The 26,283-nt window shown below is 39.0% G+C and overlaps 1 protein-coding gene across 3 annotated transcripts in view; it reads right to left on the reverse strand.

The window, feature by feature from the left end:
• Positions 1 to 26,283, reverse strand: part of KANSL1 (KAT8 regulatory NSL complex subunit 1) — a 174,610-nt gene that overhangs the window by 120,757 nt on the left and 27,570 nt on the right. For 2 of the 3 annotated variants that reach the window (XM_082603434.1, XM_082603432.1), the window contains exon 3: positions 8,361 to 9,738. In XM_082603434.1, coding sequence (XP_082459560.1) covers positions 8,361 to 9,655 — 1,295 coding nt within the window. In that variant the 5' untranslated portion in view covers positions 9,656 to 9,738. Of the gene's footprint in view, positions 1 to 8,360; positions 9,739 to 19,111; positions 19,592 to 26,283 lie in introns of those variants that run through there. The other variant, XM_082603433.1, reaches the window with a different exon arrangement.

Below are 26,283 nucleotides of genomic sequence, written 5' to 3' on the forward strand. Positions count from 1 at the left end.
TAGGTTGCCAGAGCAACCCACAACATTTACAATTTAACAACAATTTTTCAGTATATTCCGTTTGAGGAAGATTCTTCAGATACTTCTATTACTAGATTAAAACTGATTTCAAAGCAATTTGGCTTACCACTTTGGGGCAAAACCTTTCTTCATAATTATACAATTATGAAGTCAAACAGATGGGGGGAATTCCCTGGCGGTCCAGTGGTTAAGACTCCGCGTTCCCAATGCAGGGGGGCGCGGGTTCGATCCTTGGTTGGGGAACTAAGATCCCACATGCCACACGGTGCGGTCAAAAAAAATAAAACTAAATTCAGATAGGTTAAAGTTGCCACAAAGCCTTAATTAATGAGAATCAAAATTAGTAAGATTTACTCTTTATATTTATTATATACTGAGCCCCTTGGTTCAAACAGATAGCATAATTTTCCCAGATACACAATGGAAAACAGGAAAAAGACAACGAACTGGTAGCTATGAAAGGAGATGCCTTAGACACGAATTTCTGCCTACCTTGCAAAATACACAAGTCCCTGGGTATTCGAGGGGGACTGGTTCCAGACTCCCCTCCCCCCAGTACCAAAATCTGCAGATGCTCAAGTCTGCAGATATAAAACAGAGTAGGTATTTGCATATAACCTATGCACATCATTCTGTATACTTTAAATCATCTCTAGATTACTTAAAATACTTTACAATGTGAATGCTAAATACATAGTTGCCAGTGAACTGAAATTCAAGTTCTGAATTCAAGTTTTGCTTTTTGGAAGTTTCTGGAATTCTTCCCCCCCCCCAAAATATTTCTGATCTGCAGTTGGTTGAATCCACCAATGTGGAACCTGCAGATCCAGAGGGCTGACTATAATCTAATCCATGTTGGTCTTTGTTCAGGGAGAGAGTAGAGAAACTAATTAAAGTACTATTCCTTTGAAATACAATGTGACTCCAAGCTTTTCCTAGTAAAACAGTTTATTTTATCTTGCTGATGGAATCTAATAGGGTGCTCTGCAAATGACACTGAAACTTCTGGGTATGCCCAAAAGCCAAAAATGTTTAAATGAAAATTAGTAAATATGGACCACATTCAGTAACATCCCCCATTGGCTCCTTCTCCATCCCAACAGATCCATCCAATCTAGTTACTCCTGTCAAAAACCTGAGAACCACCCGTAAGTCCTCTTCCCTCTCTCTCAACACCCCACTCATTGCATCCAATCAATCACAAGTCCTAGTCACCCTACCTCCAAAGTACCCAGTTCCCTCACTCTTCCCTCCAAAGGCCAAGTCCCCATTCTCTTACGTAGCTTACCACAGCAGCCTAAATGGTTTCCCAAAGTCCAAATCCACTCTACGCTTCGTACAATAAGAGGGGTCTTTAAAAAATCCAACGATATATAAACTCTGTCAATGGTTTCACAATAAAATTTTAAACTGGAGATGACCTACAAGCCCACCTACATGACATAGCCTCTAGCAACCTCTCTGGCCTCATTTCTCACCACTCTCCTTACACTTTGCACTGTTCTTGAAAGCATCCAACACCTCCCATTCTCAAGGCCTTAGCACATGCCGTTTCCTCGGTAACACACCTCCTCTATTCTTCACCAACTCCTTCTCATCATTCGGGTCTCAACTTACATGTGACTTCTTCAAGATACTTGCTAGGACATCCCCACCCATCTTAATTAGATGTTCCTAATATGCACCCCCTTGGCACTCCGAACTTCGTTTCTGTGGCACCCACACCACTATAAATATATCATTAACTATACGATTACTTGCTTAAATAATCTCTCTTTCTAACCTATACTGCCCATGAGGGCAGGGCAGGGATTGTGTCTCTCTTATTCACCACTATCTACCCATAGCACCTCAGCACAGAGTAGGCATTCAATACATCTAATAAGCGAATTAATTAATTCCAAAGTCTCCAATGTAAGGTTCTGAGGCCTCTCTGTACAGGTCAACTCCTCCTCCTCTGTTTACACAGGATTACTTGGAAGTCCATTTCCTGATTTTTAACAGTTGCTGGAACTTATAAGTAATACAGAAACCTTCATTTTTGAGACACTGGTAAAGAACTTGAACCCTCATGTAAGGGTTATTTTGCAAGCTGTGTTCTTATAGTCACCCAAGCTTGAAACTTCAACCATCTATGATGATCCCTCCCTATTTTTCCCATACCACCTTTGTTATTAATCCTATTAAATCTATTTCTGCACCATCTCTGGAATTTCCTCTTTTCCTTTTTACACTACATTTATTACACTTACCTATGTTACTAGATCTCTAAAGTATTTCCACTCTAGCCACTAAAGCCCCATGTCTTTTGTCTCTGTCTTCTCTGTGTATGCTGCGCCTTCTTCCTGTACTGATCTACCTCATCAGGCCACAACCAAGACAACCTTCTATCAAAATCCTAGCCATCCTTCAAGGCTCATTTCTAATATCCTTTCTTTCCAATTCCATCAACCAGCTGTGATCTCTTCCTATCATTTGCATCACCCAACATTTACCGTATATTACTATATGCCAGGCACTGTTCTAAGTAGTCATCTTTATCTACCATGTCTCCAATACACATCAAAACTATAAACTTTTTGTGGATAGAAACTCAGTTTATTTACCTATGGCATCTCTCACGTCTTACACATTCGCTCATAGGTACTTATATATGACCACTTTAAAAGAGTACAACTGACCCTTGAACAACATGGGTTTAAACTGTGCACATCCATTTAGACACAGATTTCTTTCAACATTTAATACGATCTGTGGTTGGTTGAATCCATGGATACAGAGGGCCATGGATGTTCAACTGCAGAGAGGGTGAGCACCCCTAACCCCATTGTTGTTCAAGGGTCAACCGTACTTCACTCAATTTTAAAGAATGAAAACACCAATCCCAAGGCAACAGAAAATATTTGGAGCAACTAGATCTGCAGCAAATGGGTAACCCCCAAATTCCTGCTGCCTAACTTCCTTCCTTCAGAATCATACAAGAAGCACCAAGAATAATTCTCACTACCTACATAACTTCTCAGAAAAAAAGCGGGGGGGGGGGGACAGAAAATACAGAAGTTCCTATTTCTGCCACTGGATGTCATATGCAGGCTAGCAGAAAAAGAAAAAAAAACATAATCAAAGATGATTAGATTAAATTAGAACAAGGTGTTTGACAAGTGAAAGTCTACTCAGCTCTGAAGTAACTTCTCTAAGAACATGATGGAATTATTCCCACGTATTATGTATCGCACCCAGTAAGATCCACAATAATCATTTTAACGGATTATGGGGCGGAAAGGGAACCTAAGGTAGTAAAAGAATCAAAGCTCTAAGTCACAAGTCAAGAAAGTCATTTTGTTTCGAGGTACACCAGTGACTTACAGGGAATTTTGCCTCAGACTCCCCAAATGTAAAAAATGGTGCTGAGAATAGCTCCATCAATGCTAAAGACAGAGCTGTCACAATTCAAAGTAGTTTAAGCCCTCGAGATCAATTTCCTCATTTATATTTGAGAAAGTGGTTACATGATTAGCCCTATAGCTAGTCTGTAGCAAAGAAGGGTTAGATGTTAGGTTTCCAGCTAATAGACCTCTCACTCCATCATTCTGTGAAAGGACAAGGAATAGGGAAATAAGGACAAATCAAGTAGACTGCCATCTTTGGCAACATCATCTGTGAATACTTAATAAATTCAAGTACGAGCTATAACACAAAACATTCCACAGTAACTAAAAAGCAAAATCAACAAACACACTAGTCATTCATTATACCCCGAAGTCTTCATGAACAACTCCAAAAGGGTGAAATTCCTCAGAAACATAGAAAAGTCACCACAATCAAGACAATCACAATTCAAATAACTTCTTTAGTGTCTCTAAACTGAGCGTCTAGTTTATTTTTACTCAACCCTGATCTGGAACAGACTTCAGGAGGCTATCAGACAAATAAAACATAGGTTAGAATAAATTTTAAAAAAATAAAAACATGAAAATAGAACAAGAACAGGGAGAACAAAACGAAGCCAAGAATGAGGCTTAAAAAACAAGTACAACAATAAGTCCTATAAATTTGGCTCTAAACTTCCAAAAGCCAACAGGAAAATGGAGACCTAGTGAACAATACAAATTATAACAGCCAGGTAATAAAAACAGACTTAAAAGCTTAGGAAAAAATACAATTATTCTTGGTTGCATATCTTTGCCCTGAAGTCCTTATAAAGAAGGCGTTGTGTAACATGAAGATGTATTTTACATATAAAACAACATATATTTCTGTAGTTACTAACGAAATGTTTTATGGAATCATTTTTATTCTAACCTTCGAGATAAGCCTATAGTAACAGTTTACAGAGTTTTTTGTTTTTTGTCTTTTTGTTTTTAAGGGAAAAGAGGTCTACAAACTATCCAGGTATTCAGAACACTGATGATCTAAGAATACATTTAAGAGAATATCTGGAAAAGAATTTTTTCTTTACACGTACTTACTATAAAAGTTTATAAGCACAAGGGTAAGAAAATGAAAACTAAATTCAGCAAAACTAGGTATAGGTCCAGGAATTCCTAACAAAATAGCAGAACAAAACTCTTAGAAATGAGAAGGAGGAATACAAAGAAAAACTAAAGTGAAGAAGAGAGTGTGGGCGCACAAGCACACACTCAACAGTTCTTGTTATATACACGAGATAACTATCAATAAATGCTTCTATTCCTACTTCTACAATTAAGAATTAAACACTGAAGTATTTATTGAAACATACAGCTTCCTTTCTAGTCCCTCGATCAAGAAGATGACGTTTTTAAAAAGAATGGTATGGCACAGGGAACTCTACTCAATGCTCTCTGGTGACCTAAATGAGAAGGAAATCCAAAAAAGAGGGGATATATCTGTACGTAAAGCTGATTCACTTTGCTGTACAGTATAAACTAACACAATATTGTAAAGCAACTACACTCCAATAAAAAAAATGCCAAAAAAAAGAATGAAATGCCATTTGCAGCAACATGGACCTAGAGATTATCATACTAAGTGAAGTAAATCAGAAAGAGAAAGACAAATACCATACGATACCACTTACATGTGGAATCTAAAACATGACCCAAATGAACTTATTGATGAAACAGAAACAGACTCACAGGCATAGAAAACAAACTTATGATTACCAAAGGGGAAAGGGGGTGGGGGAGGGATAAATTAGGAGTTTGCAATTAGCAGATACAAACTACTATATATAAAATAGATAAACAAGGTCCTACTGTATAGCACAGCGAACTATATTCAATACCCTGTAATAAACCATATGGAAAAAAATATGAAGAAGAATATACATAGATATATGTATATCTGAATCACTTTGGTGTTCACCAGAAACTAACAAAACATTGTAAATCAAAGTATATATACTTCAATTAAAAAAATTTTTTTTTAAGATGATGTTTAAATTCCTGCTCATTCCACAGTGATGTTACTAAACAACGATACAGGTCAAACCCAATGTAGTGCAGATTTTCCAAAGCAGTGGTTACATGTATCAAGACAGGAAGATACACAAATATAACATTTTTGGATGATTTTCCAAAAAGAGCTTAAAATAAAAAGGTATAACAGTTTTAAATTAAACATAAAATCAGTTAACCAAAAAAAAAAAAAAAAACAAGGAAAAGGAAAGAACTTCTCTAAACATGTCTCATCCAGCAATATTAGAATTTACTAACTGTAAAATGATAAACACACAATTCTCAACAACATATAAAACCAATCATTCTGCTACTGCTAGCATGTGCCTAGGATTTACAATGAATCACTGATTTTCCTCTTGGAAAAAACATAGGAAATAAGGAAAAACACACATGAATTCTTGGTGAAAACTTGCAATTTTCAGAGAACCATCCACTTGTAATTTAAGCAACATCATTTAAAAACAATTCATTTCAACAGTCTTCTCTACTAAATATTTTCATTATGGTTGCTCAGACTAAATCTATTGACTTTACCTCTGACAGTACTTCAGCAAAGGAGTGAAATACTAGACAGGCTACTGTAAGAGGTAAAAAGTTGAAATTCACCAGCTGGGTCAAGGTCTTGAAGAGTTAACTAACTTCTTATTCCAGGACTCAAGAATTATAAATCTGGTTTTAAGATTTGGGAGGGACTATTAAATCACAAAGAAAAGGCTTCTCAGCATCCAAAGAACCTCCCCCCCTTTTTTTTTTTTTCTTTTTTAATCAAAGCAATGCGTCCACTCTCACTGGCCAACTGCTGAAAATCTTTAAAATACTCAGAAGGTCAACAAACACCTGACTAAATACTAGCCTTAGGAGTCAATCTGGTAACCTTGCTTAACAAGAACTTAAAAGTCTTTACACTTTATTGGTGGTTTTAATCTGTCAATAAATTCATACATATCATAATGTGCAAAAGTATATTTATTTGACAGTACTTTTGGTGTCCAAATTGTCCTTATTTTAATATGATCTGAAGCATGGAAACTCAACTTTTTAAAGCATTATTTAGTTGATTTCATTGTAAGAGGATTAAACGGATCCCAAAGTTTCCTAAAATGATCCCTCAGTTGTCCTTATAATTCATACCCTGCCAATCAACAAAGCATTATGTGAGAAGAAAACCCAAAACGAAGTGAATGGACTAAGAGGTCTTTTCAAATCACTAGACTTATTACCCCATGAAATAAGAAAAGTTCTCTCTTAGGTATTTTGATTTCACTGGGTTGGAACAGTTACCCACAACATTACCAAAACTCAGAAATGTTTCCAATACATTGTATCCTGAAAACATTAAGCTTATAGAGTCTAAGTGTTTTTCTTCATCAAATACACAAAATAAGTACAGAAAACTTAAAAAATGTTTCAACTACAATATGTTACACAAAATTACTCTTAAACACAAAATATTCAACTGTTAACCAAGATTTCTTAAAACAGTGGTTTACGCAGCAAAGTCAGTGGGGATAATGCCACAAATACTGGCAAGCTGATTTAAGCTACTAATCCATTTAAGGAACGGTAACTATGTTACAGCAGTAGCAAGGCTCTGAAATTTATTTGCTTTAGACCTGAATATAGAAATGGACTCTTGAGCACAGTAAACTAACAAATGGTAATGGAACTTGGTCTACGAGGAAAAAATACAGCAAAATTATCCAGATTTTTTCACTCAAAATAGAAACACAAACCAAAATTTCATACTCGGATACAGTGTTATCCATGTGAATAACATAAACAAAACTGAAAAAAAAAAAAGGAAATTTACTTATGCTTAAAAGCATAGCTGTCTCAACGAATTCTCCAGTGAAAAGCTTAGTCACCTTTTTATTTCAGGCAAGGGAAAGCCAATTATTCCAACATCTCCACCTATCTCAGCCTTCTCTAGTAATCCAGCCTTCACAACATCCCTACCCAAAGAGGAATGAAAGAGGATCTACCAGTCAACTCCCCTGCCCTTCTTTTCCAACTACTCTGTTTACTCTCTCATAAGTCTCGAGAAATGTAGACTGATCTGTCTTTCAGGAGATACATTTTACTTCCGTATCTGTAAGGAGCAGAATGCAGGGTCAGGAGGGAAGAACAGGAGTAAAGCACCTCTGGCTCAACCAGATCCATCTGAAGTGCCACACAAAGCTTATGAATAATTTTCCTCAAACCAACAGATTTTGAAAATCCAGTACGAATTTATCCCAAATATGTCAATACATTTAACTGAGAGAAAATAAAATCCAAATCTGATAAAGATGGTTTCTTTTAGGGAGAGAATGAGGTTGTGAAAGCAGACTGTGCTTGGAGGCAACCTATAAAACACTCTGAAGCATTTTCTGATTATTAGTCCTTAAAACATACGGAAATCTCAAGTGTTAAAATTAAAGACTGGGTACATTCTCTGCTGAAAGCTCAATTAGAAGCAACTATAAATTCCAGCGAACTTAACTAGGTCAACTAAACTTTTGGCCCCACTTACCAGAAACAACAAAATCTGAAGTCAAGCCTTATAAACTTCCAAAAATATCCTACATATAGTTTCAAAAGAAATCTAATTATTCACTCTGAAAGGATGGGTACAGTTTTACAAACTGGAAGTCTTCCAGTTTTTTCTTAGTAAGATTTCAATGGGAAATTGACAGCTTTTACCCTACAGCAACACAACGCTGTACCAAATATACCTTCCATTTCTTCACTAGCAGGTATACATGCACCCACCTACCTTAAATTAGGAAAAAGACAAACAAAAGAAACATAGGCACCTATATACAAAGAAGCCCATTCTTCCCATGATGGGAATTCACCAACTCTTTCTCTCTTGTCCAGACATTTCCCAAGAATGACATTATGCATGATTCTACTCACAGGGGTAAGTGGCGCTGCTCAGGATCAGCTCTGGTCAGTTCTTCCTCTTCAATATCAGACTCTCCCCCTGAACTACTGTCAGTGACGTCTGAATCAAATGCTCGTTCACTGCACCTCAAGTTGGCTATACCACTGGCTGTAAATCTGTCCAATTCTTCTGAAATCGAATCACTTTTCAGGAAGTTGCTAAGTCCCTCTGAAGCGGCGGTCTCACTGGCAGCTTTTCTCAATGCAGCTTCAGCCTTTCGAGTTAGCATCAACTGGCTCCGGGGCCTCAAGGATTCCAAGTTTGGCAGTTTGCTCAAAGTTTTCTCTAAAAATCCACCCAGCTGATGCTGTATATGCCTCTCCACCTGCTTGGCTTGCACAACCTGTAAGCGTTTCTGTAACCTGCGGGCACGGCTCTCGATGTCAGCCTGCCGCCGTAGTAAAGCTGTTATCCTTGTGTCGGAATCTAAAGCACTGAAAAGAATGGAAGACAGGGGAGACTTTTTACCCTCTAACTTGACACCCCCCAAGTGAGAACTGGAGTCTGGGTCAGGTGATAACCTACTGCCTCCTTGACGTGCCGGCGGCTGTTCCATGGAATTTACAGAGGATTTGTTTGCAGTGCTATTATTATTGCTAAATACCCTTGTGTGTTCTACATCAAGGCTTCTATGTGGAAGAGTGCAATTGGTCATACCCCCTTTCAAGTCCCCAGATTCAGATGCCACCACTTCACCCCCCTGAAGAGAAGATGACGTGAGAGCTCGTTTTCCCCCATTAAGGGGACTGGAATTGTCGTGATCAGAATGTGTTGAACTTTTAGTCAATTTCTTCGCCAACCCATTTACAGGTGCTTGTGGCAGAGCTGTCTGACCACTTGTATTCATGGTTCTAAGATTTTCTAAGGAAAACTCCAAAACTGGCTGTCTCCCCAACAGCTCAGCTCGGAGTTCATAGGACTGAGATAAGAGAGGATGAGATTTAAGTACTGTCTGCTTGCTGAAGACACCTTGCAATTTCAACGATTCCTTTGAGGGAACAGATGTTACATCGGAGCAAAGATAAGATGCCACCAGTGGTTGCAGCTTTCCCAAGTCTTCCTTGTTAGGATTATTTCGGAAGTCCAGACTGGGGTCCTCTGCAGCAATGGCTTTTCTTTTGGTTCCGTTGGCAGCAATAAGGATGTTGGCGTTGCCGTTATTTTCGGCACTGCCAGGGGACAAAGTGGAGGATGGGGGAGCCAGTTTGAACCGGATATGGTGTGCTTCAGCTGCTGCGTCAGTGAGAGCGGGCGCCATCGCAGCCATTCAGCACAGAGAGACAGGAAGTCCAGCCTCTCCCGGTGCCGAGGCCAGCTCCACAGCCCCTTACCGCCTCCCCAGAGAACAGACTAGAAGAGAAAGAAAAAAAGGAAGTTAGAAATACAAGCACGTTAGAAAACAACACACATGTTTTTAATACAAACATTACTTGAGGCTGTTAACCAAACTCTGCCTCCAGAAGAAAAACACTCAAACCAAAAGGGGAGATGTGTTGGGGCAGGGCCACAATCCCTGCTCAGGAGAAAGAATTCCATCCTTTTTTGTCACTTGTTACCATAAATTGAAAGTAGCCACAGACTGTTAAAGTTAAATCATCTGCATCTAAAAGAAAAATATCTTTAAAACTTCTTGAAATTAGTGAATTTAAAGCAAATGTATCAAACTAAGCACCCAGTAATTAAACAGAAAAGAATTAGTAAGGAACTCCTCATCCCTACCAAAAGTTTCTATGCCAACTGTCACAGGTCTGTACATTTTTCTGGCCAAAGGATCCAATGTTCGTCACCTTCCCACTTCTCTGCAAGACAGATCATACTAAACGCTTAATTGTATCATACCTGTGTTACCAGTTCACTTCATCAATTTTCTTTTCTTTTGCTGTCCTCAGTATGGCCCACCTCTCAAATTAACTGCCCAACTGATGTGTCTCTTTCCTTTACCCGAAAACTTCTTGAAAAAATAGTTATAAATAGCTGCCTCTGCACTTCTCACTCTTCTAGAATCTGGCTTCTACTCCTACTGCTCTGGCAAAGGTCACCAGTAATCTCATTATCAAATCCAATGCTCAAGCCTCAGTCCGCATTCTATCCGACTCCTCTGAAGCATTAGGTAGTGCTGCCCACCCCACTCTTCTTGAAATTCTCCTTTCCAGATGTCCTTGAAAACAAGGTCCATTCTTCTGCCCTCTTCTCTCTCAACTCACTCCCTTGGCAACAACCACTATAGCAACATGGTAAGGTCTCCTAGCGCTCCGAAAAACATGCTCAGCTGCACTGCTCAACATCCCCACCTCTATGTTCCTCAAGCCCCCTGAAACTCAAAACTGACTTTCTTTTTACTGCTTACCCATTTCTATCATCTCAGGTAATGGTATTGCTTTCATTTAGTAACCCAAGCTAAAAATCTCAGCCATTTGCCACTTCTTTATCCCCTTTGATTTATATCTGGTCTGAGAGTGAAAGGAAATCTATGCAAAGAACTAAGCCAGCTGTTCCTAAAGTGTGGCCTATGGACTTCTTGAGAACTCGAAGACCATTTCAGAGGTCCACAAAATCAGAGCATTTTCATAATAATATTAAACGTTATTCGCCTTTTTTCATAGTGCTGACATTCGCAGTAAGGGTGCAAAAACAAGTCTGAGCAAAACTACTGGTACCTTTGCACAATTCAGCGCAGAGGCACCAAACTACTAATAACCACTGGTCACTGTATTCTCTATTCATTTAAAAATAAATAAATAAATAGGTTAGTACCACTGACCTTTGATATCCTTGGTGAAATATGAAAATAATGAACTTTATTAAATCTCCACTCGAGTCTTCAGTGTATGTGTGTGTGTGTGTGTGTATAGCTATACAAATATTCTGTGCAATGAAAGGGAAAGTAGACATAAAGCACTTCTGCTGATTTAAGAAATCTGAGAGGGCTTCCCTGGTGGCGCAGTGGTTGAGAGTCCACCTGCCGATGCAGGGGATACGGGTTCGTGCCCCGGTCTGGGAAGATCCCACATGCCGCGGAGCGGCTGGGCCCGTGGGCCATGGCCGCTGAGCCTGCGCGTCCGGAGCCTGTGCTCCGCAACGGGAGAGGCCACAACAGCGAGGGGCCCGCATACCACCAAAAGAAAAAAAAAAAAAAAGAAATCTGAGAAAAAGCACTAGTACAACTGAGTTACAAGCTGAACTAGAAGCTTTGCTTCACGGAACACTATTTTTGGTTGGCAGAACAACTGACAAACTATGATGATTCAGACTTGAATAGTTAGCAGACATTTTCTTGAAAATGAACAAAGTGAACCTGTCACTTCAAGGAAACCCAATGATGATGTTTGCTGCCAATGAGAAAATCTGAGTTTTCAAGCAAAAATAAGTATTTTGAAAACGTGTATCCACCACGAGCTTGAACATTTCCCCAATACTGAAGTCTTGATTAAGTAGACTACTGCTGATATTAGTGAATGAGAATTTGATACCACATAATGAAATGTGTCAACCTTTGGAAGATCTGCATAACTCAGTGAATGACCAAATGACCAAGCTCGTTAGAAACGAGTGCATGGGTAAAATAAGTGCAAGACAAGCCAATGGATTAATGTGACAAGAGTATGAAAAGCTCACTGACACAGCTTTAGATTCCATAGTGCAGCTAACCTTTATGAAACTACTACTTGTCAAGTCTGAGTATAGTGTCAAAGGATAGCCACACTTTAAAAGGCTATTTAAATACTCCTCTCTTTTCCAAACTACACATCTGTACAAGGTCAGATTTTCTTTTATATAATTCCAAAACAACATATCACAATAGAATGAATGCAGAAGCAGATAGGAGAACCTAGCTGTTTTCTATTAAGCCAGACATTAGGAAGATTTGCAAAAATGGAAAATGCCATTCACGCTTAATATTTTTTTTGTTCTGGTAAAAAGTTATTTTCATAATATGTAATAGGTTTGTTATTTTTAAATGAATTCGTAAATATTTTTTTTTTTTTAATTTGGCCACACTGCGTGGTTTGCGGGACCTTAGTTCCCCAACCAGGGATTGAACCTGCACCCTCGGCAGTAAAAGCAGAGTCCTACCCACTGGACCGCCAGGGAATTCCCCGTAAATAATTATTCTTTGAATTTCTCGAAGTTTCTAATCAACTACCGATAATAACCCATAAAAGTTCTCTGCGGTTTTCAACATTTTTTAAAAGTGAAAAGAGGCCTTGGGACCAAAAAGTTTATGAATCACTGAACTAAACGCAACATCCTCCTCCCTCAAAAAAAAATGACAGCAACTTCCAATCTGGTCAAACATTTTATCTTTAGATAAAAATCAACATAGGATAGTAAAAATTTTCTCACTCTAAGCTTATAAAATAACTTTAACATCCTATATTCATTAAACTAGATCTTCTGGGGATTACAGAGTTTTATCCTCATGGACTTTCTAGCATATGGCATTCTGTGTGACTAACTGTTCTATGTCCACTTTTCCTATTTCTGATTTTAAATTTAAAAATAATTCCTAACGTAATAAAAAATAGTTACGTTACACTGGTTGAATTGACAGATGAACCAATGTAAGTTCTTTATTCAAAATACCTTAAGTCAATTTTATAAAAGCCATTTTCTCCCATAAACAAAAATCACTATCTGATCTTTCCCATCAACTCAATATCCTCTTTCGAACTGATATCAATACACAGTTGACACTGGCAATGCAAGGAGGCACATTATCAGTGCCAGATGATTAATACAGCATATGAGAGTAGATGTAGCCTACTACCCAAAAGCACTACAGTTAAGTCTCAGAAATAGCAGGAAACAGCCTCCCTCTGGGGACTCAAGCAAGGGCACAGATGTTACACAGCTTCCACAAAACTTACTGAGGAAAACCCATGTTCACACAGCTCACGTAAAAAGAGGGGTGTAATTAACATCACACCACAGAAGGTACTTAAGCAGTAAACATGCCAAAGTTATTTCAGAATTATTCAGTTCTTTAAAATTCACAACTTAAAAGAAAAACCTGCTGACTCAAATCCCATCTCTTTCAAGATTTCTCTGACCCTCTGCAGGCAGTCCGAGAACGTGACATTAATCACATACACCTCAAAAGCGAATTTATTTTGCTTACACTCCCTCCTATCCCCATAGGATGCATTGCAAAGAGTAGTTACTAAAACAATTGTCTCAATAAATAGGGAAGGGGAAAAGTGAAGTCTTCAGGAGAAATTCCATTCCTAACTCCTCCTAACTCCTAAATCTTTATCTTTCTATACCAAAACTGCTGTTAAAAAATATATATGAAAAACTACACCCCTCTCCCTTCACTGACTTGTAACGCTGTGCTGAGATGCAATATTACTCCCAAAGACACTCACAGATAAGGGGAGCCGGTCCAGGTTCATATCCTGGCTCCACCTGTATTTAAACTATTTAACTATTCTGTTCCCTCAATTTCCTCATCTGCAAAAAACAGAGCTGACCTCAGAAGGCTGCTGTGATGATTAAATAAAATACTTTCAATTACTTAACCTAGTGCCTGACACAAGCACCCATTATTTGCACTGTTATTATAACCTATAGACAAAAAGCAAATATTACTGAAACGAAAAAATGTGAAATGAAAAAAAAGGTGTTAAAAAATAAAACATATACTATGACCTCATTTCTGTTTTAAAAAGTAGGTGATAAGATTCTTTTTTCTTTTATTTTCTGGCTTATGTAATGTCTCCACCATAAACATGTATTGCTTATATAATAAAAGGGAAGGAAGCAAAAATAACGCAAATTCTTAAAGAGCCAAAAAATGTGAATAAGGCAAAATATCACAATAACTTTCTTAAATTTAACATAATGAGCAAAATGTTGATTGAAACGATTCCCATCCCACTTGAATCCCCAAAAACATCACTACTCAACAATTCAGAGCAGAGAAAAGCTGTCAGACTTAAGCAGTTTTACAAAAACAGTTTATGATAAATCACCTTTCTCCAAAGAATACAAAGCATTAAAAGCTATAATTACTTACTAATCCTCATAACAACCTGGGTGGTTAGGTTTCGGGCTGGGATTATAATTTCCAATTCACTGGTGAGGACAGATAGTAAAGTTATATTGTACACTCAGAATAAGGAACCTAAAATATTCCAATTTTTTAGTTCATCTAATAAACCACAATCTGACAAAAAAACAAAAAAAGATGGAGCTAATGCACCTGCTGTCACTGACATAAATTAAGATTCAGCAGTAAGCTTGAAGAGACAAAAACAAGGGCTATCTTATCAAGGTCTTTTAAAAGGCTATGAAAGTTTGGGCTAGGTAATAACAGTTTCCCTCCCAGTTCCAAGGGAGCATTTTGAGGACTGGAAGATGTCAAATGGGTTCAGCAGGCAAACACACTTAGGAGAAACTTCCTCGATGAAGATTCACAACACACTTCATTATACTGAACACTCAAATATTTGCACCTTTAACAAATACACATCTTTTTTCCATTACACCTATTAATATCTTGCAGAACACTGTTCTGAGGGATACAAGTTAGAATAAAGTTCAAATATGCGACCTCTAGGGTCCCTTCCTGTGCTTATGATTCTATTATTATAAACTGCACTACAGATTCGAGAACAAACTTCCACCTAACACAAGCAGCACTGGGAAGCCGAAGTACACCCCTAGGACAGAGTTCCTCAACATCAGCACAACTGACTTGTGCCAAATTATTTTTCGTAGTGGAGGAAGGGGATCTCTCTCCTGTGCACCGCAGGTGGTTTAGCAACACCCCTGGCCTCTACACGCACTAGATGCCAGCAGCGCTCTCCTCTCCTATAAATTATGACAACCAAAAATGCCTCCAGAAATGACAAATGTCTCCCAGGGGGCAAAATCACAACCCCCAATTGAGAACCACTGTCTAGAGATAGATCCTCTCTATAGCTACAGATGTCTGTACATATATATATATTTCTGTATATACAGATTTCCAGAAAGCACACATATCTGGCTGCTTCAAATAGTGCAAGTCAAAACTAACTCCACACCTGCAAGTGAGAACCACGCCTTATTCCTTGTAAATTCCCAAGACAGGACTCCAGTTACACAAGAATAAACTGGCAGCATCCACCTTGCAAAAATGTTGATAAGCTGCCGGGACCCAAAGGGAAGGGTTTGGCCATTTGGGTGGCCAACCACCGCACTTTCACTGAAAACAGAAGCAAAAATCAAATGGGGGAAAAGAAGCTTGCCCATAATGTGGCTTCTACTAACCTCTTCCCACCATTACCTCATTACTCTGCACAAACCAAAGAAAGAAACAGGCAGAGGAAGGATGGTTAGGGAAGTGTCTGTGAAGTTATCAAAATTTCAGCTGAAACTTGAAAATTAGCTAAAATTTCATTATGTAGAAGGCTAGGGTAAAAGAACGGTAATGTGGCATTCTAGTGAGAGGAAAAGGCACGGGAAAAGGCAAAACTGTGGAAAAACATAGGATATCCTGGAGGTTGAAAGAAATAATCACATTTGTTTGAAATATAAAGCATACTGTAACAGAGAAAACACTATAGAAAACGGTGAAAAGGAAGTTTGAAGCCAGATCATTAATGGACAACCTTCAATAGCCAGCCTTTACTCAGACTTAAAGGCAGCAGAAAGTCATTAAAGGTTTTTCAAATGGGGAGTGACACATGAGAACTGTGCTTCAGAGAGACCAGTTGGGTAAGACAGATTAAAAGAAAGTAAAAAGTCAAAGACCAATGAAGAGGCTACTGCAATAATCCAGATAGGATACAACAAGAATCTCAACTAAGGTGTTCACCACAGTGGAATGGTTGAAGTCTCCTCCAGGCTTTGGAAGGGCCAAATAAGTGACATAAACAGAAAAGGTAAAGGCTCTTCAGAAAAGAGAGGAGGCTGTCTTTTCCTTCATAATTTCAGCTCCTTTATGATAAAAACCTCTCATTTATTTCTCATAAAGCTGAACAGGTAGCGGGGGGGGGCTGTTCAGTTTTGGGGTATCCTCTCCTTTCCTAACAGTGCCAACCCAAACCCAGCCCACGTCTGCATCAGCTCACATCGAAATTATCCTAACAGCTTCCTGACTGATGCCTCAGTCCTCTAATCCATTCCGTAATCCATTCTTTTTATCGCCTCTCTTCTCTACTCTAGAATAACTCCTAGTACCTTTCTCCTGAGTCCAAATTCTCTGAGATGAAACTTAAAACAATATCAAAGCAAGCGCATCGGTTGGACTCCCCACCCCCAGATTCAACTCCATCATCTTTGCCTATGCTGCTGCCTCTACCTGGAAGGTCCTTCTACCCTTTAAGCCCAAAACTTAATCCTTCAATACACAGCATCTCCGCAACAACTTTTCCAGACTATTCAGATTCACATCACTTTCTTCCTGCTTAAATTGTACAATGCACTTTAAAGTCACCACTCAATTAAAATCCTCTGAATGTTCCCTAGTTGTCAATTTATTAATATTAATTTATTCTATTTCCGAGACAGGGGAAGTTCCTTAACATCCCTCTTTGCATGCTCACTAACTTTACCTAGTTAGAGCTTGGTACATAGTAAGCTCTGTGAGCACCTACTGACAGGGCTAGAGTAGTCAAAAAAGACCTAGAGGTAGGCTTTCACGTATAAGATTGTGCTAAGCAGAGAAAGACGAGGAAATTCTAATCAAGAAACTGACACAATCAAAATAATAGGGAAGAAAAAAATAGTAATAATAGGGAAGGATTTGGGAGATGATCCACAGAACTTGGATGAACCAAGTGGTACATGTGCAGCTTCTCAAGAAAGAGAGGGAAAAAGCAGCTATGCAGTGCTTCGTGATGAAGTACCAAAAGCTACATTATGGAACACACTGGAAAGTATTTTTTTGTATTTCTTTTACAAATGTGGATTTGTTATGGAATACAACAGGGAGCGGGCAGCAAAATTTTCATTATAAAACAAACAAATAATGTGGACCTCACCACCCCAGTCCCTAACACTTTCTATGCCAACAGGGCAGGGCTTCTTAGGTTTTATAATTACTACGGGAATCATAGCTCTGGCTGGAGAATAGGTTATTATTATGATTGCTCTAACATTCACTAACATTCACTAAATGCTCTGATGTTCACTAACATTAATTGACCTTTTACTGCGTCAGTCCCTGTGCTGAATGTTTGACATACACATCCTCATTTAATCATCACAATAACATTATAAGACGAGTATGTACTCTTATTCTCATTTTATAGATAAGGAAACTGGTGCTCAGAAGTTAAGTAACATGCCCAAGATCACACAACTACCAAGCTGCACAGACAGGATTCTGATTCAAATCTCTAACTGTAAGGCCCATGCTTTCTTTCTTTTTTTTTTTTAATTGAAGTATAGTTGAATTACAATGTTGCGTTACCACTATATACAAGGCTAGGTTTAAACTGGAAGGAGCTTAACTGCTAGACATGAGGTTTTTGAATTTTAGTCTTTATGGGAAAGGCAATGAGAAATACCAACTGATTATCTCCGATAGACATTTTATTAAAATGCCTACAGCATGGGCCTCCCTGGTGGCGCAGTGGTTGAGAGTCCGCCTGCCGATGCAGGGGATACGGGTTCGTGCCCCGGCCTGGGAGGATCCCATATGCCGCGGAGCGGCTGGGCCCGTGAGCCGTGGCCGCTGAGCCTGTGCGTCCGGAGCCTGTGCTCCGCAACGGGAGAGGCCACAACAGTGAGAGGCCCGCGTACAGCAAAAAAAAAAAAAAAAAAAAAAATGCCTACAGCATTCAAAGCCCCACACCAAGTGTCTATAAGGACGACATGGACCAGTAAAGACAGACACTCACTGTGATCAGGGAATCCTGGGGGGACATTAGGGGACCCTCACACAGGCTGAGAGTGGGTGGGGTCACAGAAGGCTTCCTGGGGCAAAAACATCTAAGTTGAAACCTAAAGAATAAGGAGGGTCCAGTATCGCCCATACAGCTACTTCCAACACCCCTACCCGCAACACCCAATCCAAAACCAATTCTTGCCCCTCAACATGCCCTATGTGAATGAATCCCGATCCCAATCACTGATTTACCATCTGTCATAGACATCTTACTTAAACATATACCAATACTTAAACATATACTAATATCAGATAGGAATAATAGGAAGACTATAGGAGTTCATGGTCTAATGCTAGAGACACCAAGAATTATAGCAGTGGCATCAATGCCAAAGATAAAAAGATAGAAATTTGGTGTGAAGGTAAACCCAGATGATAAAGCACTGTTTTTCCTGAAGGGATCAAGCAAGGCTTCAGAAAGAGATGACATTCTGACTGAATACTGAAGGTTAAATAGGGAGGATTCAATATAGAATGACAGGCACATTCATTGCATCCTTAATACCACTGCCTTAGTTCAGAACCTCTTACGTATTACAGTAATCCAGGCAGTAGTAATCTCCCAACTGTTCTTTCTTCCTGTCTCAGCAAGCCTTCAATCTAGTGCCCACTACCAAAATGATTACTAGAAAAGAAGGAGGAAAAAAGGGAAGAAGAGAGGGAACATAAATCCAACCATGTTGTGCTCCTGCTTAAAATCCTTCAGTGACTCTAGGGTAAGGATGAACCCAAACTCCCACACAACATTTATCTGCCCCCCTTTTACACTCAGCCTCATCTCCAACCTGTCCCCACCATAGCCACCTGAACTTATTTATAGTTCCAGACTCTTCCATATGCTTGCACCTTTGCTTTTCAAGTTTTAGCTCAAGATGACATGCTCTGGGCTTCCCTGGTGGCACAGTGGTTGAGAGTCCGCCTGCCGATGCAGGGGACGCGGGTTCGTGCCCCGGTCCGGGAAGATCCCACATGCCGCGGAGTGGCTGCGCCCGTGAGCCATGGCTGCTGAGCCTGTGCGTCCGGAGCCTGTGCTCTGCAACGGGAGAGGCCACAACAGTGAGAGGCCCACGTACCGGAAAAAAAAAAAAAAAAAAAAGATCACATGCTCTTTAAACTATTCCCCATTCATTCCAGGTGAAGTTAGAGGTCCCTTCCACTCTAGGGTCTAATATGCACTCCCATGACACCCTGGGCAACAGCTCATAATGGAACATAAACACCTAGTTTTGTCACCCTCCCGCCCCAATCCCGACTGTATATTTCTTAAAAGGAAGGTTATGGCTTGTTTTATCTCTACTCTTACATGTAGTACTGCGCCTGGCAGAGAGTGGACCAATACATGTTAGCTAACCTGAGTAGTCTATGCTGAATGCATCAGATGGAGGTTCATTATAAAGTTAATGGGGGTATCTGATCATAAAGTAAAAACAATCTAACAATAAGCAGGAACGGGGCTTCCCTGTGGCTCAGTGGTTGAGAATCTGCCTGCCAATGCAGGGGACACGGGTTCGATCCCTGGCCCAGGAAGATCCCACATGCCGCGGAGCAACTAAGCCCATGTGCCACAACTACTGAGCCTGTACTCTAGAGCCCGCGTGCCACAACTACTGAAGCCCACCTAGAGCCTGTGCTCCGCAACAAGAGAAGCCACTGCAATGAGAAGCCCGCGCACCGCAAGGAAGAGTAGCCCCCACTGGCCGCAACTAGAGAAAGCCCACACCACTCAGCAACGAAGACCCAACACAGCCAAAAACAAACATAAATAAAATAAATAATTTTTTTAAAAAAGAAGCAGGAACCAACTGAATCTAGGACAGACTTCAACTACCTCAAGTTCCAGTCATTTACATTGCCAAAGCACATGCACTCAGACTGACAAACTTTTTAAAGTTACTTTTAAACTGCTCAATTTGGTTACATAAGCCTTTTGAAGGCAATACCTATCAAAATTTTAAATGCAACTTCTCAGACTTTTACCTAGTAACTGCACTTCTAGGAACCTATCCAACAGAAATATTCTCACAGATACATAAGAATATATGCACAATTCTTCTGCTGAAGACAGTTCTTTTACTGAAGAACTGTAATACAAAAAAAAAAAAAGCTAAACTTAAAAGATACAGTAGAATATTATGCAGCTATTTAAAAAAAACTGTTTAGGGCTTCCCTGGTGGCGCAGTGGTTGAGAATCCGCCTGCTGATGCAGGGGACACGGGTTCGTGCCCCGGTCCGGGAAGATCCCACATGCCGCGGAGCGGCTAGGCCCGTGAGCCATGGCCGCTGAGCCTGCGCATCTGGAGCCTGTGCTCCACAACGGGAGAGGCCACAACAGTGAGAGGCCCGCGTACCGCAAAAAAATAAAAACTATTTATGTTGATGTGAAAAATCTCTATGATATATAACTAAGTGAAAAAAAAAGACCAAGCTACGAAACAGGTAAGATCATGTTTGTATTTAAAAAATAAATAAAATTGTTTTGAAGGATAACCACATATCAAAATATTTATTCATGTTTATCCTATTTCTATTCTATCACTGAATTCAAGTTTCCTACCAGTTTACCTCACAAAAAACAAAGAAGGAAAAACGTATTTTTATCTCATCTCTTCCCAGCAAACTCTAATAATACAAGTGTTTCTGAACAATACTAAAATTGAAGATTTCTTGAAGGGTTCAAGCAATTCAAAAGCAAACAAGTTCTTCTTAGGTTGGGGGGGTAGGGGATGAGGAGGGGGTACCTGACCAAAGTCGAGGGATCTCACTGAATCAACCTATCCCTTTAGAATACTGAATTAAAGATTAACTACAAAAAAAACAGCAATCCATTATCTTCTGAAATATGCTTAAAGTCTTCAAACGTCCTCAGTTCTCCATGGCAATACATGAGCAGTTTAACGAAACTTTCCTGACAGTTCAACTTATCAGACCAGTTTTCTGCAAAGCCTCTAAGGCTAGCAAACATCAGAAGCTAAACTAATTAGCTTTTCGCCTCTATCCGTTCATCATACCCTCCAGTGGAGGTGCTAGTAAGCAGTCACAAAGGCCAAATAGCAAGGGAAAGCCTAGATATCAGTTTTTAGCAATTTTTGGTTTAATGCCCTAACAACAAAATTGTAATTCATCCTTTTTATTCCCGAACACTTCCCCTCCAACTGAATTTAACCAGGTCTGACCCTAAGCTACTCCCTTTTTAAAAAGAAATTAAGGGACTTCCCCGGTGGCACAGTGCTCAAGAATCTGCCTGCCAATACAAGGAACACGGGTTCGATCCCTGGTCCTGGAAGATCCCACATACCGTGGAGTAACTAAGCCCGGGCGCCACAACTACTGAGCCTGCGCTCTAGAGCCGGTGAGCCACAACTACTGAAGCCCGTGTGCCTAGAGCCCATGCTCCGCAACCAGAGAAGCCACCGCACCACAACAAAGAGTAGCCCCTGCTTCACCGCAACTAGAGAAAACCCACGCGCAGCAACGAAGACCCAACACAGCCAAAAATAAATAAATAAACGTATTGAAAAAAATATATATATATATAAAGAAATTAAAAGGTGAGGGACTCTATTAAGTTTGATGCCACTCAAGCAACTTTTTTCCAAACAAGGGCGGAATCTGCTGTACTTAAAATTCAGAGTCAGATCTCATTTGGGATTCCTGGTTCAAGTAACAAGAACCAGAGTTTTTGATAACATTTAGATAAAACTGCACTGAATTTACCTCCACCTTACATTTCCTCACTCTCAAAAGCTTGGGGAGGAACTGTATTTTTAAAAAGTTAGAACTGGAGGGAAAAAAGGAAAGTTTACAGTCAACAACAATAAAATATAGAGCTAAATGATCCCCTAGTGGGCTAGGGCATTCAAATGTTACAATTTTATACAGCTAGTTTAAAATCTTAGAAAAGCAAGGCTTGCAGAAGGTAACATTTATTAAGCAGCTATCCGCTGCCAGAGACCACTACCCAACAGAGACAGAAGAAATTAAAAGGTATCTACCTTGAAGGGCCTCTCTTGACATAATGGTTTTAAAATCTTCATATACGATCCTTAAGCTTTTCTTTCAGACTACCCAAGTTTGTTTTTCATTCATAAATATGAACTGTGCTCTCTACTTTGAAGTCGGTTTCCTCACACCCTACATTTTTGCTTTACTTTTATTTGATTAAAGACAAGAAAAGCTTAACACACAAAGAAGAAAAACATCGACTTCAGTTCTTTTTGGAGACCAAGCTTTTTGGTAAATCATACCTATCAGCTTATTTTCTCCTATACATTTTACCCTACATCCTAAAAGACAGGCACAGGGCATAATGCAGGAACAAATTATAACGGAACTAATAAATAATAGTGACCCTCCCAATCATATATACTGGTCTTTTCCTATGAGCCACAATTCTCTCCACAATCTGCAAGTGACACCCAAGGACACCACTTTCTTTCTTATCTCTTCTTGTGGCCTTCAAATATTGGTGACCTCTATCACAGTGTAATATTTGTCTTTTTAAATTCATATTGTCTTTTCTAAACATTACTGCGGCTCACTGAGTTTTGATCTCACATTTCAGGGAATGGGAAGTACTGATGAAAGTGTCTTGTTTTGTGCCAGGAATTATCACACTCCAGCAGGAATATTTTTGCACGGCTTTTAGTATGCCCAGAGGCTAATATGCAATTTATTATGATATAAACTATAATTTAAACATACATCTTCAGAAGCAACATGAAGACTCAAAATCCAGACTTAATATAGATTTCCAAGAAATAGCTAAAGTCCTTTTTAGGGAAAGGACACGGTCCAAGTACTCTCTGCACTGTCACAGTTAAAAGGCCAGGTGTTTGGGGCCATTTTATTTGAGTCACCTGCACCTGTACTTTTCTATAAAGTGATCAAGTAAAAAGGCACTAATGTAAAATATGCTTCCTGAGACCCAGAACAATCTAACCAATCAAGGCAGAAACTTACTTAAAATAGAGAAAGAGGGCAAAGAAAAGGTGCTTTGAAACTCTAAATAAACCACTCAATAATGAGATTTGCTCTGGGGCAATCAACCCAAGACCACATACTTAGTCTGCACTAGTTCCTCCTTTCCAAACTCAAGGGGATGGAAAGATGTTTGGGGTTAAAAAAAAAAAAAAAAAAAAAAAAAACCAATTAATTAAAAAAAAAGTCTGTCTCTCTCCAGGAAGGAAATCACTTAATTTCTGTGTCTAATGACCTCGCCAAGAAGAAAAAAATAACCCCTACCAAACCCCCCGCCCAAGGAAGATGACTCAATATAAGAGGAATAAGCAATATTCTTTAAACACAGTACTTTCAATAACTATTATTTAGAAAATCCAACATGGATTAGTAAGTTTCTACACATTTTAAAATTGCTTTTCTAGTACTATAACAAGGTAACTAAGCTTTACTCAAAAAAGTTCCTAACTCGGACCACTCAATACTAAAATACCCTCTCAAATCAGCATCATCAACCACAATGGCCCTATGCTTACAGATTACATGAGTCAGGTTATATCAAACAGAACAAATCCATAACTTGTTACTCACTTTAAAATACAATTAAAATCTGTGATCAATACAATAAAACCCAGAGTAGCAGAGACACTGGTTACAGTGTAGCACGACTAGAAATGGAAAGGTACTGGCACTGCTTGAAGAAACAAATAGGTATTTTCCTTTCTTCTCACCTTGATAAAAGTTAAAAGTGAACTAAGGCTTACTCATTTTCTAGCTTCCAGAATTTTCCTCAACAGGGTAATGACAAGTCACCTAACAATCAACGTGTGCTCTGCAGGTTTAACCATAGGAATAACGTGTGTAGGCAGGAAGAAAATCATACAAAGATTTAACATCTCACTTTGGTAAAGCACAGAAGTCAAACACTAAAATTCTGAATAAGGCTTTCAGGAAAGATGCAGCAACACTTCTAAATACCTCACTTAAGCAGATTCACAAAGATAAAAGGACCAAAACCCCACATACCTCAAGGCTCTATCAATACTTAATTGATCACTCTTTTAACTGTCTACAGACGTAAATCAAAAATACTTTTCATATACTTAAATAAGGCAGTCATCAGAGACCAATCATCTTTACCACAATACAGATGTTAAGAATCTTTGTCACATCTATGTTTCCCTCCAAGTGGTACACACTTGAAAATTAAAAAATTGACCACCTCAAATCATGAGATCACTAACAAATACATCAAATATGCTAAAGGTCAAAGGAATTGCATACTTTGTAGGATAAACCTAGCGGAAATCGAAATCAGAATTCCATGACTGAGGATAGTTATCCCACATTTATAATACATTTTTTAGATTCCCAAGGGATGAGCATTTTTACCTTGCCTTATTTTTAGAACTACACATCACACTGCACATATCACATGACATGATGTAACTGTTAGCAAAGAAAATGGCCCAAAACCATTGAAAATATACATGGTAGAGGAAACGAATCAATGCACACACGAATCACTATATTTCATATTTACTTTTTGGAATTTTTTGAACACACAACAGATCTTTTTTCAAATTGGAAACGCAGTTAGTAAGCTCTGTAGAAACAACACAGAAACGTATTCCGTATTTTATAAAATAGGAATTTACCCAACTATGGGGAAAACTGATATGAAGAAACACAATAGAAAAACATTCTTCTAAACCTATAGGATTAGTAGTAAAAATTCTCTGGATCAAAAACGCAACAGAAACATAATGAAATACCTTCAAGGGAGAAAACAATTATTACTCAAAAGTGTTCACTGTTGTTGCGAGAAAAGAAAAATAGTTTTAAATGACAGGCATGTAGACAATTGAAAATGTCTAAATTGGTCAGACAGTATGCTAGAAAAAGAACTAAGTATAGCCTGTAGAAGGGGGGAGGGGAAAACACACCCACTTAAGCCCTTGTAAATAGTGGTTACTTTAAAGGACCCAAAAAGCAGGGAAAATACTACAGACTATTCTGAGAAATGGAAAACATATTCCAATGTTCTACTTTCCATACTTGAAAGTGCTTTAGAAACGAAGTTCAGTAACAACCTATAACTATATCATGATTATGCAAGGCAAAGATTATGTAATTTTATCGTTTATTATAAATGTTCTCCGATTTTAAAACTAAAAAAAATAAAACGTTTTGATCTCTCTAATGGGGAGGAGAGAAGTTCTTCTGGGCTACAATTTAAAATATAAACACACACCCCAAAACAAACAAAAAAACACAATGATTGCTAGCCACGTGACAAAGGAGATGGCAACACCAGGATTGTGAATGGAGGGGAGGGAGGCGAGGCAGGAGGACTAGGAAGATTTCTCGGAACTTTGGGGACCTCGGGATTCGGGTCTCCCGACCCTTAAGGTACCAAACTCTAGCCCGACTAGTTGTACTGTTAACACTCTCAAGTAGTTTATTAATAGGTCACGAAAAATGCTCCAGTGATCTCCAGAATAAAGGGGGGAAAAACGGAGGAGAAGGAAAGAGAGCAATTTAAAGTGGCGCCATCATGTCACCCCTTCTCCCCTGAGGCAATCAATAAGCAATAGTTAAGTAACGTGTTTCTCCAAAAAAACCACACTGGGATCCCGACAACGGAAAACAAAGGGATTTTTAAGTAAAACATGAGGGTAATGCTGTTTATCCTATGGAAAACAATCAAATTATTTGCTGAGAATCAAAAGACAGTCAGCCGGAAAACAGGCCCCCCAAACTCACGTAAAAGCAAATAAATGTCTCTTCCTCTTTAGTTAAAAAAAAAAAACACGTCCGCCTGAGGGAGACTAGATCTGAAAACGTAAGTGACCTCAATTTACAGGCAACAAAGTAATAAATAAATGAAACAAATAACCATCTCACTAAACAATCAGAGTTGTGATACACACCGTGAAACGCGCAAGATGTGTGTTTCGGCCACAGAATGGCCTTTTGCAGTCAAGAGAAGTTCAAGGCGAGAGCAAGAGTTTGTTTGGGGTTTTTTTTTTTTACCGGAATAAATCGTGTTCTTAAGGCCG

The sequence above is a fragment of the Mesoplodon mirus genome (genome assembly GCF_964341445.2).
Source record: "Mesoplodon mirus genome assembly, chromosome: 18".
NCBI classification, from domain to species: domain Eukaryota; kingdom Metazoa; phylum Chordata; class Mammalia; order Artiodactyla; family Ziphiidae; genus Mesoplodon; species Mesoplodon mirus.